A 14,690-nucleotide genomic window follows, 5' to 3' on the forward strand; every position below is an offset into this window, starting at 1 on the left:
TCATTAAAAAGAATGTTCTATTGTTTAATTGTTTGATTGCCCCAAGATGCTCACGTGATCCCAAGTCCCCACATGAGCTTCACCACGCAACCCCTGTGGTGGCTCGCATGCCGACTATCGCGCTGGCGGCTTGCTGACATCACGACCCTTGATATCAAGGCTGGGGAAAAAAAAATTCACTGCCGCGAGGGATCACCTCCCGCATTCCGAACCGCAACAAAGACCACAGTAGCTGCACGACGATATAGCAGCGAGACGAATTGACCCACCGTCCCAGCGAAACTTTTCTGCTGCGAGTGCGCAAAGCCAACGGCCAGGGAGCCGGTTCTTAAATCCAGTCCGAGTCCGTCCGATCGAGCCGACATTACACATCGCTTGGCTTCGGTCAGCTTCTCAAGGAGTCAGTCATCCGACTGGTAGCTCCCAAGAAAATCACAGCAACGAAGACGTTTCAAAGTTTGTAGACAACACAGCACGGAGGGGGCTTCGTAACAGCTCTTCTACGCACAGGCCTGCAACAACATGTTCCGAGCCGTCGGTCTACGCAGTCCGCTTTTTTCGCCAGCATGGACAGGTGCATGGCGAAGAATGTTTCTCTCCGAAACAAAACGACCCCTTCTCAGAAACCTACGGAGTCAACAACATGCCAGCCTCCACATGCTGCGAAACATCCCACGCCAATCCGCAAGTCGGTCCGCTGGACCGTTCGCAAGAACACAGCGTCGTGGCTTCCGCTTCTCGTCATGGCGCCGCAATACGGCACAGAACGGCACGCAAGAAAAGCTGACGCTTAGTCAGCGGTTGAAGAGGTTGTCAAAGGAATACGGCTGGTCAGCAGTGGGTGTTTACTTGGCGCTGAGCGTGCTGGATTTCCCGTTTTGTTTCCTGCTCGTCAGGATTGTGGGAACAGAAACCATTGGTATGTTTGAGTAGCTATTTCCCATGCCGAGAGGGATTAAAAAAAAGAAGAGCAGCCAAGGGGGCGTATTTGTATGAAGGGGGAGAAGAGTTTGGAGCTGATGCATACTAGGGAAAATTGAACACTACGTGGTATCGACGGTCAAGCGATTTATTCCAGAGTCGGTTCGGCAAAAGTGGCACGAGTATTGGCAATCTATCAAGAGCAAAGAGGTAGAGACGATGGGAAATGACAATATTAGCGACAAGGTGGAAATGGCTGGTTGGGGTGTCGAGGAAGCCCAAGAGCGAAATAAGGAAGAAGCTAGTAAGTGTACTTTTGTTTTTTATCCCACAAAGACGACGTGGACTGACTTTACGGGGTGGTTTGGCAGGCTTGGGTACTCAGCTGGCACTTGCGTACGCTATTCACAAAAGCTTCATCTTTCTAAGAGTGCCACTGACGGCTGCGATCACGCCAAAGGTGGTCAAGGTTCTGAGATCTTGGGGCTGGAACATCGGAAAACGCGTGCCGCGCTAATACTTGGGTTGAGGCTGAGAAAGTCAAAGAGGGGATCGGATCAAACTTGAGTTGTTTACATGGAAGACGTAGATGTATCATGCTGTATAGTATTGAAGATGAGGCGAATAGCTGATCAGCGTCATGGCCTGATGGCTGTCGGACGCGGAGGAAGAAGGCAGAACAAATACACCGCCCTACATATAGAAGCTGAATAACAGATGGACGTTTTACCCTAGTACATCATGGCTGCCGGAGCCCGGCTTGGAGTCATGACAGCAACAATCTCATGAGCGTTTGGTGCCAAATGGGTGCACTAGGCTGAAGCTTGATTGCCATATGTGGAGCGCCAACTCGGTCTCGTTAGCCCAACTCTGTCAGAGTTTATTCATAATTAGTTCGCGCATAATTTGTCTAAATTTACGTAGTGTGGCAAGGCAGACAGACAATAGCTGCAGCATGGCTTGACAATACGTGGCTCATGAATACACACACGCACACACCACGCACACACACGCACAAGGACAGAAACGACGGCGGACGGAGGCGTGCCAAACGGTAAAGTCTAATAAAGCCCGGACATGTGTTGGGCCGATTCTTTGTCTATATTTGCCTTTGCACCAAGGGTGTTTAAACAAAGGAGCCCGGACGGCAATTCAACCAGTCACAGAGGTCAACGGCATGCGCTCTTTGGGGGGGTGGCCGGCGTCGGCTGTAAGGGTGCTTAGAAGCTTTTTTCTTCGCGTATTCGTGTGCGGATTGAACGGAAGACAGAAGGAAAAGGTCATGTGGAGTGGCAAACCATGACAACGTCGGGCTCGCACATTATACTCTATGTACGGAGTACCTAGGTGTGTAATACAACGGAGTACGTGCGCAGCTAACCCAGGTAACTACCGGCGTTTCGATGGAATGTCACCCAGAACCAGAGAAGCCAGGTCCAACTCCACAGATCTCGACTCGATATGGAGCTGAAGTAGCTGGGCGGGAGAGCATGCTGGCGGGAAACACAGGTGTTCCTGACCCATGTGGACGGTTCGGTTCTGGCTGACCTGGGGTCCAGCTGAAGCCAAATGCCACTATTCTGTCACATGTCATCCAAAGCTGGTAGCAATGGCCGCAGGAGCTGGTGGCTGGAGACATTTGATAGCGTGGCCGCTCCGGGCTGTGTCCGCGGCAGGCGATGACCAGAAGAGCAAACAGCTCCTGGGTTGGTGGAGTCGAAATACGAAGAAGGAAGAGACGGAGTTTGCAGATCGAAACCCAAGTTGTCAAAAAAACGCTCTTGGAGCCGAGCGGGAACGTACGGGACTGCTGCGACATAAAAAAAAAAGCATATTTGGGGACTTGGGTGTTCACGACGAAGAGGAGCTGATGTTTGGCTGGCTAGACCGGGGCGCATGTGTGAGCGGCGATTGGCCGTTGTGGATTTTAAACTTTTTTTTGAATCAACCGGCGTAATCTTCGTGGAAATTACTTCCTACACCATGAGCTCCATGAGCTCCATGAGCTCCATGAGTTCCTGCCTGCTAAAACGACAAACGTGACGTAAGGCCGGGGGCCCTACGAGCCTAGCCAGAGTGGGGGCTAGCTCTTGCAGGGAAGGCGCGGCGGGTATTTGCCGGGCAATCAAGCAGGCGAACTGATATTTGACGCAATTACAATATCTTTTCTATTGTATCCCCCATCAACACCCGGCAACATGTCAACACGTCAACCGTTCACGCAACAGCTCCCCTGCCAGCCACTTCGCTGCTGGTTTGGCATCCCATTAGTATTGTACTAGTCGGATCCTCGGGCAGCAGTTAGTCAAGTCACTGACTGCGAATCGCCCAGCTACTACGTACAGTAGCAAGCTCAACTAGCAACATACAATTACCACGGACCAAAACATCTTGCCCTCTTGCCCTCTGAGGAATTGAACTGCTGGCATCCTCTCTCGGTCATGACGAAGAGACGATTCTGTGCACACAACAGTTGGCTGGTTCCCTCGCTATGATCCCCCGTACTCGGCCGCGACATGTTAACATGCAGCTCCCGCCGCAAAATATGTGAACAAATGTCACCATGATCCACTCTGTGCCGCTAGAGTCCCATCTTGGTGTGGTTACAATCGATTCTCGATTCTGGTGGATTTGTCCGCTGTACTATACCTGTACCCTATCATGATAACTCGGATCGCAAAATGGCAGGGCGTCCGTGGCTATGGCGCTCTCGGACGCGCACAAAAAAAAAAAAAAAAAAAAAGAAAGAGAGAGAAATAAAAGAAATGGCATCGATATCGTTGACGATGACGACGTCCTCGCCGTGGCGGCGCTAGCTTGATACGTGAGCCTTAGCTTCGCCGTGGAAACTCCGGTACGAGCCACTTTGTCTTCATGGCGTGTAAGTGTCGGTCCGCTCACCAGCTGCATGCATGAGATAGCACCTGATTATTAACTTCAATAGCCCAGCTTTATATCAAGACTCGACCATATGGGTAGCGGATGAAAGCTTGTCAAAGGTTTAGAACCAGACCTTTGGGTTTCAGGTTGACATCCAAGCCCTCAGTTCATTGCTTTGCCAGCCAACGGCGCACCAAGGTCGGGTAATGGATGCAGGCTAAAGTGTCAGACTCGGAGAAAAGGGTGCAAGTATGCTACATGGTACACGTGCGGATTGACTACCTACCTAGGTAGGTAGTTGATGCGGCCAAAATACCGAATGAAGACACCAATAAGCGCTTAAAGGCGCCAATTGTCTGGGGGCCAACTAGCCGGAAGAGACGGCCCTCCACCCTGCCCCATGCCGCTCCGTATGCCACTTTGGCACGGATGTCAAAGTCCTAGGCCACATGCATGCAACCCCCATACACAGGTTATATGATGTACGGAGTACACAAACGAATGACATTTTGCCAAGACCCTGCACTCCTGAATCAGTCGTCACTGAGGTGGCCATCGGCACGGATGGGGCACATCATGACCGGGTGTTGATGGCGAGCCTAGACCACCTAACAGAACCCAAGCGGTGTTCAAGAGACTGCCTGAAGCCGTCCACAGACGTTTGACGGCTCTCAAGTTGGGATGTTCTGGCGAGTTTCGGTGTGGACCCCATCATTGGGGAAGAGGCTGCGAACTAGCTTCTTCTTTTCTTATTTGGGCGGTTAGACGTGGCAGGCTAGGCATATTGTGGTTAGCATTTGCAGTGACTGTACCATTCAACGACTCTCGAGTGAAAGAAGGGAAGCCGGGAAGTCGGGAAACCAACCATGATGCACGGGGCAGAAACCCGAGCAGACGGCTCAAACTGCCACGCCGTACGTGGCCATAACTCTATTTTACTCAGCTTTTACTCAGCCCCTGTGTTTGAACAATCGTGGTCGTGTATAATAGAGTGAGAGGCACCCAGACTCCGGGCAACCAGACAAATGGCCGAGGAAGCGAGAATGTTCATCACCGGAGCTGAGAGAGTCGAGCTACGCGTGAAAGAGGGGGTCGTCCTAATGGGTTGGTTCAGCGAATATCCGCGAAACTTTGTTGCTCAGCATGGGCTGTGTGCCCTTCGTCGCGACCCTGCTCCAAAGGATAAAAAGCGCTGGTAGAAATGGCAGCATGTGGGCATCGTGGTGGGAGTTAGACTTTTCAGGTGATGCAGCCCTTCCGTCAGCACTCCATCACCACACCTCCACAAGGCCCTTCACACGGTGAATCGCATGCTCTTCAGACGTATCCGCGACATCAGAAAAGGCAAATCCCAGCGACGAGAGCCAATCGCTTGCCGTGGCGGCGCGGACAAGCCCCATTATGCACGGCTCGGTGCCAGATGTCTCTCACAGCCACGACCCCCATCTGTCACTTTCGACAAGCGTCTTGGCGCGGCAGTCTGGCGAGCAGGGGGCGCCAGTTGTCATATTGGCCAGGGGCCTTGTCAAGACTCTGTTTCTCAAGTTTTGAAGTACAGCACGAGGGCGGGAGGGCCCAGGCCGTCACTTGTCGTAATTCGCACCTGTAGCACACATGGCGCTCCTGATAAGGCGCCTTATATTGCGCAGCTACTGCCTTTTTTTTTGTGAGTTCAGAAAGGTTCAGAAATCAGCCAGGGTCCCCGAAAGACTGATAATGACCGAGAATGCAGAGCAGAACGCAGGCATGGCGGGAAGTGGAAGTGGAACGTGACCCAAAGCTCCTTCTCATTGTGTCTTGCAGTCTTTCTCGCCGCCCGCACCTTCCCAGTAACATGAATGAATAAGGTCCAGATTTCGCTTTGCGCTTGGTAGCCTTGCTATTGTTCGCATTTTTCGGCATCGGCCAATAGCTCAGCGGGTTCCACGAAATTCCTTTGTTTCTTTTGGTGTCATTTTTTCATCACCCACATCTCCCTGTTTTGTGTTTCATTGTCTCCCTGCGACTTTGCGATGATGTGTAACTTGATTACTTACGGCTGGGTTACCAAGCTTGGCCACAACCAAGCCGATCATTATCGCCCTGTCTCCGTTATTCGGGGTATAAGTACGGAGTACAACTAGTAGTCAATGCTAGCTCACGTATTAAGCGACGGCTCCAGACGGTCCCAAACTCTGTTTGCAGCCCGTGGAGCCAGGGGCGGCCATGGCTAGCCATTTCATCGTCACAAAGCACCCCTCTATAATAGGAGTGCTCTCCGAGGCGATGCTTGGGGTTAAGCCCAGTACAGACTGCAAAGAAAAGCCTAATACTATAGGGTCTGGCTTTTTGATCAGAGTTCAAGACAACGGCGAGCCATGCCAATCGTGGGTCTTTCCGTCTGGTGATTGGAACATCCAAGTCCTCGGGCCTCCCATTTACGACGGATGACTGGGTGCCGCAAAAGCAACGGCGTCAAGAGTATAGTATTGTCAGTGCAATGGAATCACACGGGGTCAGGTCGGGAGATGAAGCGGGGTCTGATGCATCGCCTTGCACGCGGTGCCTGAGAACCTTTTCAGACACGAGGCTGCAGCGAAAAGAGGTGCGGATAATCAGATTGTTGACTGGCCACCTGTCTGACTGCATCACCCATCGCAAGCTTCAACTGACCATGGCGTGCCAGACATGAGGAAGAGCCTAGGGTTTTGGCACCCGCTGAACCGCTGCGTCGCGGCCCATGCCAGATTTTGGCCAAAAAAGCCCGCCACACTGTCATGACCCCAGAGCTTTAGTTAGCCTGCGGACCAATGCCAGTTTCGTCATTGGGCTTCCGAGCTCCCAACAGTAGTGAACCGTCGGTGAACTCAACGGCGAGGCCTAGACACAAAAAGCATAATGAGCCTTACGACACGGGCATAGACTTTAGCTATGGGCTGTGTTGTCGCCATCGTCGACTTCCCCGCGGTGGCCAGCGAGGGTTTTATTTTTAATCATGGGCTTTAAGTTTTTTGAGCCGCGAGCCCACGGCCACAATTCTCCATAACACACGTGTCATGTGAGAACAAGTAAGTTTTGTTCGAGTCGAGTGCAACTCAATGATGACGGATGGGGGGCGAATCCATGGGACCGAGTCTGACACAGATAACTAATAGTTATCTCACACATCCGCCCTGCTGTGCAGTATGCAGACGGTACGACCAGACATACTTCGACCACCTTTTACCGGGAGTTATACTTTGGCTGGGCATTTTGTTTAGGCACCCAGGTGTGTCGCCAACAACGGCATGGCTGCCCCACGACCCGATGGAAGATGGCCGGCTCGAAAAGCTTGGTAAAATTGCTGGTACATTCCTATTACTATTGTAACAATGGGGAACCACTGTCGGATTCTCTACTCCAGCCCCTTGGCCCCAACGATGATGCGGCGTTGTGTATACAGCCACGGCGTATACTTGCCACGACGTCGACTTACTCGGGCTTGCGCTTTTTAACTTTGGGCCCCTTTCCCGGCTTCTCGAGCCTCGCCTCGGTCATTTCTGGGCATTGCAATGGCAAGATTGCCGGTGATAAGTTGTCTACATATAAAGCACTCAGTGCCTGCACCAGATTCCTGGAACGACCCATCCCGTCCACCTGCAGCCATCATACAAGCCCCCCCTGGTTACCCTCCAGACAGCTCTGCATATGCCACCATTTTTCCTCTTTCCCCAATCTTGAGTCCATTTTGGAGCGAACTATAAACGCCGTCTCCTGCACCTAACAAGCCAGACTGTTACGCCAAGGCTGATGCAGCGTTGCACGACAGACTCACGGACAAACAGACCATCTTGTCACCGCCTTCTCCGTCTTTTAGTGTCGTCAGCCGCGATCAATCAAGCAACGGAAAGAAAGAAAAAAGAGAAGGGGAAAAAAGAAAAGCAAGGTTCACCACGGTACCCGTTGTTTGCCAGTCGTCAGTCAGTGCCGGCTAGCCAGGGCTAGGGAGGTTTGCCGACCAGACACCTTGACATACACGCCACACCCCTTGTTATTTATTATTACTCGGTGAGAGAAAGAGCTTCTCTACCAGACATTTCTGACAAGGAGGAGACTTCCCATTTGGTCCTTTTGGTTTTTTTTACATCGCATTTTGGCCTTCGACCCAAAATATTAATAACACCCCTGCCGATACTTCCCATTTCCGCTATCTTGTACCCACACTGTGCATCGATCCCCAAGGCGCTTTAACCGCCCGTACATACCGTCAGAACAAAGCACCCGCATACATATATACATGAGCGTGTCGCCCACCGTCTCCAGCTCCTCTCCTCAAAATATGTTGTCTGTCGCCGCTCAGGATACCCATCACTATCACCAGAGTCACCAGAGTCACCACCAGGCATACCCCCCTCACTACCGCCCAATGCCTCACCGTGAAGACACCCCCGTCATGAGTGTTGCCGCGAGCAGCTCTCCTGCTCCGGGCAAGAACTCACCAGATGCTGCGGTCGCTCAAGCGCTCGAGATTGCTCGCGAGAGTCCGGACGGAGCCTCGGACCCTACTGTCAGCAAGATTCTCGAGGGTGCTCTCTCTCAAATCTGGGGCAAGGTCCAGGCCGAGCCCAACTCCTACGTCATGACGAGGGACGAGTTTGCCGTCTTCAACTTCTTCCAGCACCGTTTCATCGGCGACAACGACGCTGTCGAGGCTCGCAAACGGTACTGGGACAACTGTCATGCTTGAGAAGCAGCAAAGGTCTCCGGCATGGTTCGCAGGTTATTCGTTTTCTTCACCCTCCCATACTTTCTTTTTCTGGCTGGCACCAGAAACTGCACTAGCTTCATGTGGCCATCCAGAAAGGCAGGCCGGTACCGACATATCCCAATTCTGACAGGCGCATACGGCCATGTTACCACCCGAAGTCACCAGTCATCGATCAGGCCATTCTCAGGAGCTCATGAGACGGCCGATGCTGTGAAACAATGCGCCAAAAAGAAGAAGAAAAAGAGCCTGTACAATGCAGACCATGCAAGACGGCTCTGTTACTGAGAAGACCCCGGCCAAGCCAGGCGGTCCAACATTAGATGGACCAGACTTGACGACCGCAACCGACTGGTTGCCATTTGGCCTTGTTGGAGGCAAATCAGGTCCTCGCAGCCGCAGTCGGATCAATGTGCAATGCGCCCAAAGCACTCACCGGTGCATATGCATACAGAGACAGGGCAGGGACTTCGATTCCAACAGGGGCATACCTATGGTTGGACTGGATCGAAGGCAAAATGTCGCCCGGGTCTGGAAATTCGGGCGCGGTGACATTGAGCTTCCCTGGTTTCCCAGGGTCTCGCCCTCCCCCCACGCCTGAGTCCACAAGTCTCTTGTGTTGGATGTGCCTCCACATGCCACGGAAGAGATGCTGGACAGCTGGGTAACGGGACAACTGGAGTGCCTGAGTGTTGCTGCCGGCCCCTCTACTGTCCGAAATTCAACGTTCAAATGTTGGACCCATTGCGGCCCCAGTGCCGTGTTGGCCTGCCCGGGTGTCCATGGGGCTCTCCTGGGTCTACCCCTGGATTGCCATTGCAGGTCTTGACTAGGAGACTGCTTTGCCAAGCTGACTTCCCAAAGCAGCATGATCTGGTTGATCTGGTTCCTCTCGCCAATCGCCCTGATGGCTGGTTGCACCAGAGCCAAGGCAACATGCACGGCCAGCAACAGCGACAGCATTCACAATGACGGACTGTTGCATGTTGCCACCGAAGTCTGCTTGCCCTGGAGGCGAGTCGCACCGCAACATGTTTGCAGCCTGGTCCGATGTGGTGATTTGCCAGGGTGGCTCCACGCGCCGGCAATTCTATTTCGTACGACAATGTTATACCGGCAACCACAACATTGAGTCAGTGCGGCACTCCCTCATTCATCATGCTTCCTCGCCAGTACGGCCGGCGATCCAGAACTTGGCCACCCAGAGCACTGATCGGCACAAGTCACACGGACAAGGGATGGCCGTGTCATGACCCAAGCGCCCTTTACTCTTTCTCTCATCACCACTCAACCTCCTTGACGGCGCAACTTTGGTGTACATGCATACGGACTTTGGTTATGCAAGGATATAACGAGTTATGAACTAAATGGTCTCTATTTCTTTTTTTCTATATCTGTATTTATTGAATTTCATTTCTCTGTAACATGTTCAGGTGGAACTGAGCGGAGATTAAATGGTGTACGCTCTACATTGCGGTACACTGTTCCAGTTAGACAGTATTACTTTTGTGAATCAAGACTGTGAAGCCTGGACGTGCTGCTCCCGAATCCGAACTGTATTCACAAAAGGGATGCCGGTGGTGGCGCCAGAGTATTTGAAATGAAACATAATGTGGAATTGGACAAGCTGCGACGCCCATTTGATGCAGGCCGGTGCCTTTTGCCCAAGCACGGTTTGGAGTCATTCATGGCTTGGGCCAGGGCGAGCAGTTCTCAATAACTGCCGAGAGCGGCGGTCATGTCAAATAGTTGATGGCCCTGGGTTCGCCTGCAGGAACTGCTACCAAGTCTGTGGTCTGTGTGGTTGCTTTTCCTGAGGATCTGCGACAGGGAGAAGTCATGGCACCATGAGCAGCCCAAATGTGTGCGAGATCTATGGAGATCTGGGGTACATGAGACAGGATAAATAGAAACGAAATAGAGTGGAAGAGTGACAAAATAAGAAGATGAAAAGAGAGGATGCAAGAATGAATGCAGCTACAACACTCGTTTGCTTTACATGGCATGGTCACCTTGTACCCTGGCGAGTGCAGGCTCGGGAACCGCACTTGAAGCCCCACGAACTGCCGATGTGCAATGGTGGATCTAGATGCCACGAGAGCATGGCCTGGCTGGGGAAAGGGGGAGAGAAGTACAAACACAATTTGAAGGGGAAGAAAAAAAAGAGTCCAAGGTGGCAGCACACTACCAGAGCGTTTCTGCGCTGACAAGCACCATGTTCCTTCCCCATTCCCAGTTTGGCGTCGAGTCCGTCTGTGCGTCGCCCCCTCCAGGCGAAGAAACGCCCCGGCACCTTGGGGTCGGTAAGCTCGAGGCCTGGAAGCCGCCATGTCACCACGGATCCCGACTTGTTTTGCCTGCCCTTTTCCCTCTGGGCAAGTCGCCGTGCGGAACAAGGAGATGAATCAGAAAAGGGCACGGGCGGACAAGCAAAATACAAGAGTTCGACGCATGGATGGCTCGGCATGCCGCAGGACGTTGTGGTGGAAATAGGGTTTCATGTTTTCCAAACTGTTCCCAGCCGGGGGGGCTAGAGCCACAGCCGAAGGAAGGGACAGCGGCGGAGACGGGGGCGAGCCGGGCGTCTTGTTCGTTGCGGCATTGTTGGCCGATGCAAAGGCGCTGTGAAGCTTTAAGCCTCACTGCTCTTTTTTTTTTTTTTCCCTGGCATTCCGGTTCCTGAAGCCGCTCCGTTATTGTTGGTAATCCTGGTGATTAGTAGACTATCAGGTACACGTGGCCAAAGCCGAATAAAGCCCGAGTGAGAAGGAGCGAAATCAAACAAAGAATCCCAACGGGGCGCGGATATTCAGGGTCGGGGTTCTTGCCGACGTTGCAGTTTTGCACCTGTATTATCACGATTGACTTGTTCCCTTTTCGCAGTTTTATTCATCGTGGTCCGTATTGCGTCCCACTGTGAAGTCTGATTGGCCGCTCGTTGGTTTGATGCGCTGCTGAGTGGACGACGTATGGAACAAGCGTGAACTTTAATCTTGGGGGTGGAGTGCGGGAAAAAGGGGGTAAAATGCTTCGAGAAGGATGCCGTTTGGGAGGGGGGGGGGGCCGCCAATAGGGCCAGCAGTCTTCTTTCCCTTCCTGCGGCATGTATTCTACAGGAGTCATGGAAGTCATGGGAGTGACGAGCGGCATGCACTCTGAGAGTCAGGTCTGGTGGGTGTGTGTGGGTTTTGTGTGGATGAACGGCCGAGGGGGGGGCGCGAGACATGACAGGTTGTGCTCGGAGTTTTAACTTTGGCACAGGGCAGAGAAGGATTCCCTGCATCAAGTGTTTTTTTTTTTTTTTTGGAATGTGCATACACACAATTACGCATCAGGCGTGGGCATGATGTAATGCGAGGGACGAGACGAGAAGGATTGAAGAGCGTACATGGGGAAGGGGGGGGTGGCCTTGGTTTGATGACGAGATAGTTTAGAGTTTGACCGAATGACTTTGCCCGTCACAAGGTTTGGGGACATCCTTGACGGCCGAGTTATCCTTCTCTTTCTTGCCTGCGCATCAAGGGGGGGTTGCGCGGAATAGAGTTTCTTGTTCTCGCTTCCAAAACCATGAAGGAATAAGCCCGTGTTGTGAGACGCTGTGTCTATAGAGCCAAGCTCGTCCATCGTATGACCCAAGGTTTAAATCAAAATCCGGGGAACCCATTGGACAAGATACGAACAAAGTCCCTGGTGGCCCGAACCCCCCCCCCCCCCCCCCCCCCTTGCATTCTACCAGAGAGCTGTAGAATAAATAGCCTTTGATTCCGAAACCCCCAGGAAACCCATTCCGTCTACTAATCACGAAATCAGACGAAAAGGGAAATAAACACCCTGGCCGTGCGCCGCCGTGCGCCGTTCGGCAGGCAGAGAGTCCAACGGAGGCGTGTCCCCGGAGCCTAGCCTCCGGGAGGGCACAGCGGCAGCAGAGTCAATGTCCCGAGGGCAAATAAACTTTTAACTTGTCCTTCTGCGTTTCACGTCACGCGCCTCGCTTATGCGCTTTGTTGTAGTTTGGCCTCACAAGGTGAAATATACCGGGCGCGGCCGCATTGATGATGAGCCTTTGGCGTTTCTCTTCTTGTCGCATCGTGTCCATTTCGCCATTATGCAGCCAGGGGTCAGTATGTTTTGCCTTGTTTCCTTTCCGCTCTTGCTCTCGCTCCCTCTTTTCCTCTTTTCTCTTTTAAGCTTTCCCGGCTTTTCAGCCCTGCTCAGCTTGTCCTTGCAGCCTTTTTTTGGTGTCTGGGAATAGTGGCCAGTATAAACCCACTCTTGTATACGTTACGCTCTGCAAAGCTACAAACATGTCGCCGAGGTAGTCTTCGACAGGGAACATTTGGAGGCAGGTCTGGCCGACGGCGTGAAAGGAGTCAGGCATTGCCGTTGAAGCACCCCCAGCGTTTAAACCGGATATAGTACCAGCGAGGACTTGGTGCGGCTATCGCGGGCTAAAATACTCCATGTTATGCCGGGTTTGATATCGCGCAGTAGCCACGCTTTCTCTGGTTTTGCCCGCTGCCCTGAAACATCTTGGATACGCCGTGGCATAGTGAACACTTGACTCATGCTCACGTAAAACGAGGGAGAGGGATATGACAACACGGTGGCAGGTAAAAAAAAAACCGCAAGGTTATGCCCGGTAGGCCGGATATTAGGTTTCGAAAATACTCCGAGACGAGCATCATGGCGTAATCTGCCATCGGCGCAACATCATCTGATCGCAGACAACTCTTGGATCGGATCCATAAAGGACAAAAGATTGCTGGACGCGTTCAAGCAGGGGATGGCGGGCTATCTCTCCTCTTGCTTCTTTTTTTCTCCTTTGCAAGGTCGGAACTTGTCAATACTCCTCGGGTCAAGCAAAGGTTCTTGCCGTATTCCCGTAAAGGGAAAAGAAAGAGAAAACCAAGAAGAAAGGGGGAAACCTCAACATGGTCTCTCAGCTGCGCCGTACAGGCCGCAACCTGGAATTCCGCTGGCCCGCTGCCCCCATTGTCGGTTGACAATAAACTGTTTGCTTGACACGCTTCCAGAAGACTTGTCATGTTTCCTCGGCTTTAACTGGATCCCGAGAAACACCCCACTCAGACATCACTTTTTTCCCGAAGCCACAATTCGGGGCAGACGATTCATCGTATGCGCCTTCCAAATTGATCATTTGTGTTTTCTATTTTCCTTCTCCTTTGGCCTCCTGCACACGAGTTGACTCGTGGACGTATCATCTGAGAAATGTAACGAGGCAAATGTGCCATGTCAAACTCGAGGTTGTCACGGCAGACGGTTAATGATCCGACTGTTTGGCACAAATAAAGATCAAGCTACAATGCACGCAAGGCAATTCTATCATGAGCATATATCCAGGAGCATAGGAATAACACGTGATTGAGTTCATACTTGCGTTGGTTTTCTTTCTTCTTTTTTCTTGAGAGATGCAAATACTTGCTCTACAAGCGTAGTGTAGGGCATCTAGCTCAGTCCAATTCCAGCCGCTCTTGCTCTCCGCCGATGTAATTAAATCGAGCCCATCAAAGCTCAGCAACGCCACAATGACTTCGGAGGCTCGACGGGATATATACATACATATATATATATATATTTTAAGAATTCAAAGTGAAGAAGAAACTATAATCAAATAGCAAAAATGATATGATTGTATTGAATGAGGTTCAAGTCATGTAGGTGGACACAATTTGGTAGATGCTTCAGTCGCCTACCCTGTAGTTTACTTAAGTATCTACAGGAATGGGCGAGACGCACCCATTGGTTACGCAATGAATACACACATAGCCCTCGACAAGTGAAACTTGCTTTTATTCCAGAAACTACGTACACAATCAAGTGGCGACGCCGAATTGGAATCCGGTCTGCTGCGAGGACCAATCAACTTATTCAATTTATTTAGAAAGTCTGTGTTGTCGTGTACGTGCTTATGCGCAAGATTGCTGGAGACAGCAGAGTAGCAGAGGACAGTCCTCTGTGCACCTGGATGACGAGACTCTGGAATGACACTGACCCTCCACAATATCACCACGGCAGAGACCCGTCATTCCATCATCTGGCCTCCTACACCAGGTTCAACATAGATGGCGGCCAAGTCCACGCCCAGGAGTAATTGCAATGCCGAGAGACCATGTACCCCCCCCGCTGTGTGTGAGAAGACTGAGTT

General features: G+C 51.9%; 5 protein-coding genes across 5 annotated transcripts; 3 read left to right on the plus strand and 2 right to left on the minus strand.

Annotated features, from left to right (window-relative positions):
* Window positions 1-522: 522 nt before the first annotated feature.
* On the plus strand, window positions 523-1,438 carry NAT2 (DUF1279 superfamily; the record flags this gene model as incomplete). Its single annotated transcript, XM_007812025.1, has 3 exons — window positions 523-919; window positions 1,031-1,225; window positions 1,293-1,438. 3 exons carry the CDS (start codon window positions 523-525, stop codon window positions 1,436-1,438), a joined length of 738 nt encoding a protein of 245 aa, XP_007810216.1.
* Window positions 1,439-2,504: 1,066 nt separating this feature from the next.
* On the minus strand, window positions 2,505-2,819 carry J3458_005591 (uncharacterized protein; the record flags this gene model as incomplete). Its single annotated transcript, XM_066118886.1, has 1 exon — window positions 2,505-2,819. One exon carries the CDS (start codon window positions 2,817-2,819, stop codon window positions 2,505-2,507), a length of 315 nt encoding a protein of 104 aa, XP_065976408.1.
* A 5,237-nt stretch (window positions 2,820-8,056) lies between these two features.
* On the plus strand, window positions 8,057-8,506 carry J3458_005592 (uncharacterized protein; the record flags this gene model as incomplete). Its single annotated transcript, XM_007812024.2, has 1 exon — window positions 8,057-8,506. The coding sequence occupies one exon, from the start codon at window positions 8,057-8,059 to the stop codon at window positions 8,504-8,506; it is 450 nt and encodes a 149-aa protein (XP_007810215.2).
* A 274-nt stretch (window positions 8,507-8,780) lies between these two features.
* Window positions 8,781-9,125, plus strand: J3458_005593 (uncharacterized protein; the record flags this gene model as incomplete). The annotated part of the gene is made up of 1 exon (XM_066118887.1): window positions 8,781-9,125. One exon carries the CDS (start codon window positions 8,781-8,783, stop codon window positions 9,123-9,125), a length of 345 nt encoding a protein of 114 aa, XP_065976409.1.
* Window positions 9,126-11,848: 2,723 nt separating this feature from the next.
* On the minus strand, window positions 11,849-12,148 carry J3458_005594 (uncharacterized protein; the record flags this gene model as incomplete). The annotated part of the gene is made up of 1 exon (XM_066118888.1): window positions 11,849-12,148. The coding sequence occupies one exon, from the start codon at window positions 12,146-12,148 to the stop codon at window positions 11,849-11,851; it is 300 nt and encodes a 99-aa protein (XP_065976410.1).
* Window positions 12,149-14,690: the final 2,542 nt, after the last annotated feature.

Source organism: Metarhizium acridum (genome assembly GCF_019434415.1).
Source record: "Metarhizium acridum strain ARSEF 324 chromosome Unknown scaffold_31, whole genome shotgun sequence".
Lineage (NCBI taxonomy): Eukaryota > Fungi > Ascomycota > Sordariomycetes > Hypocreales > Clavicipitaceae > Metarhizium > Metarhizium acridum.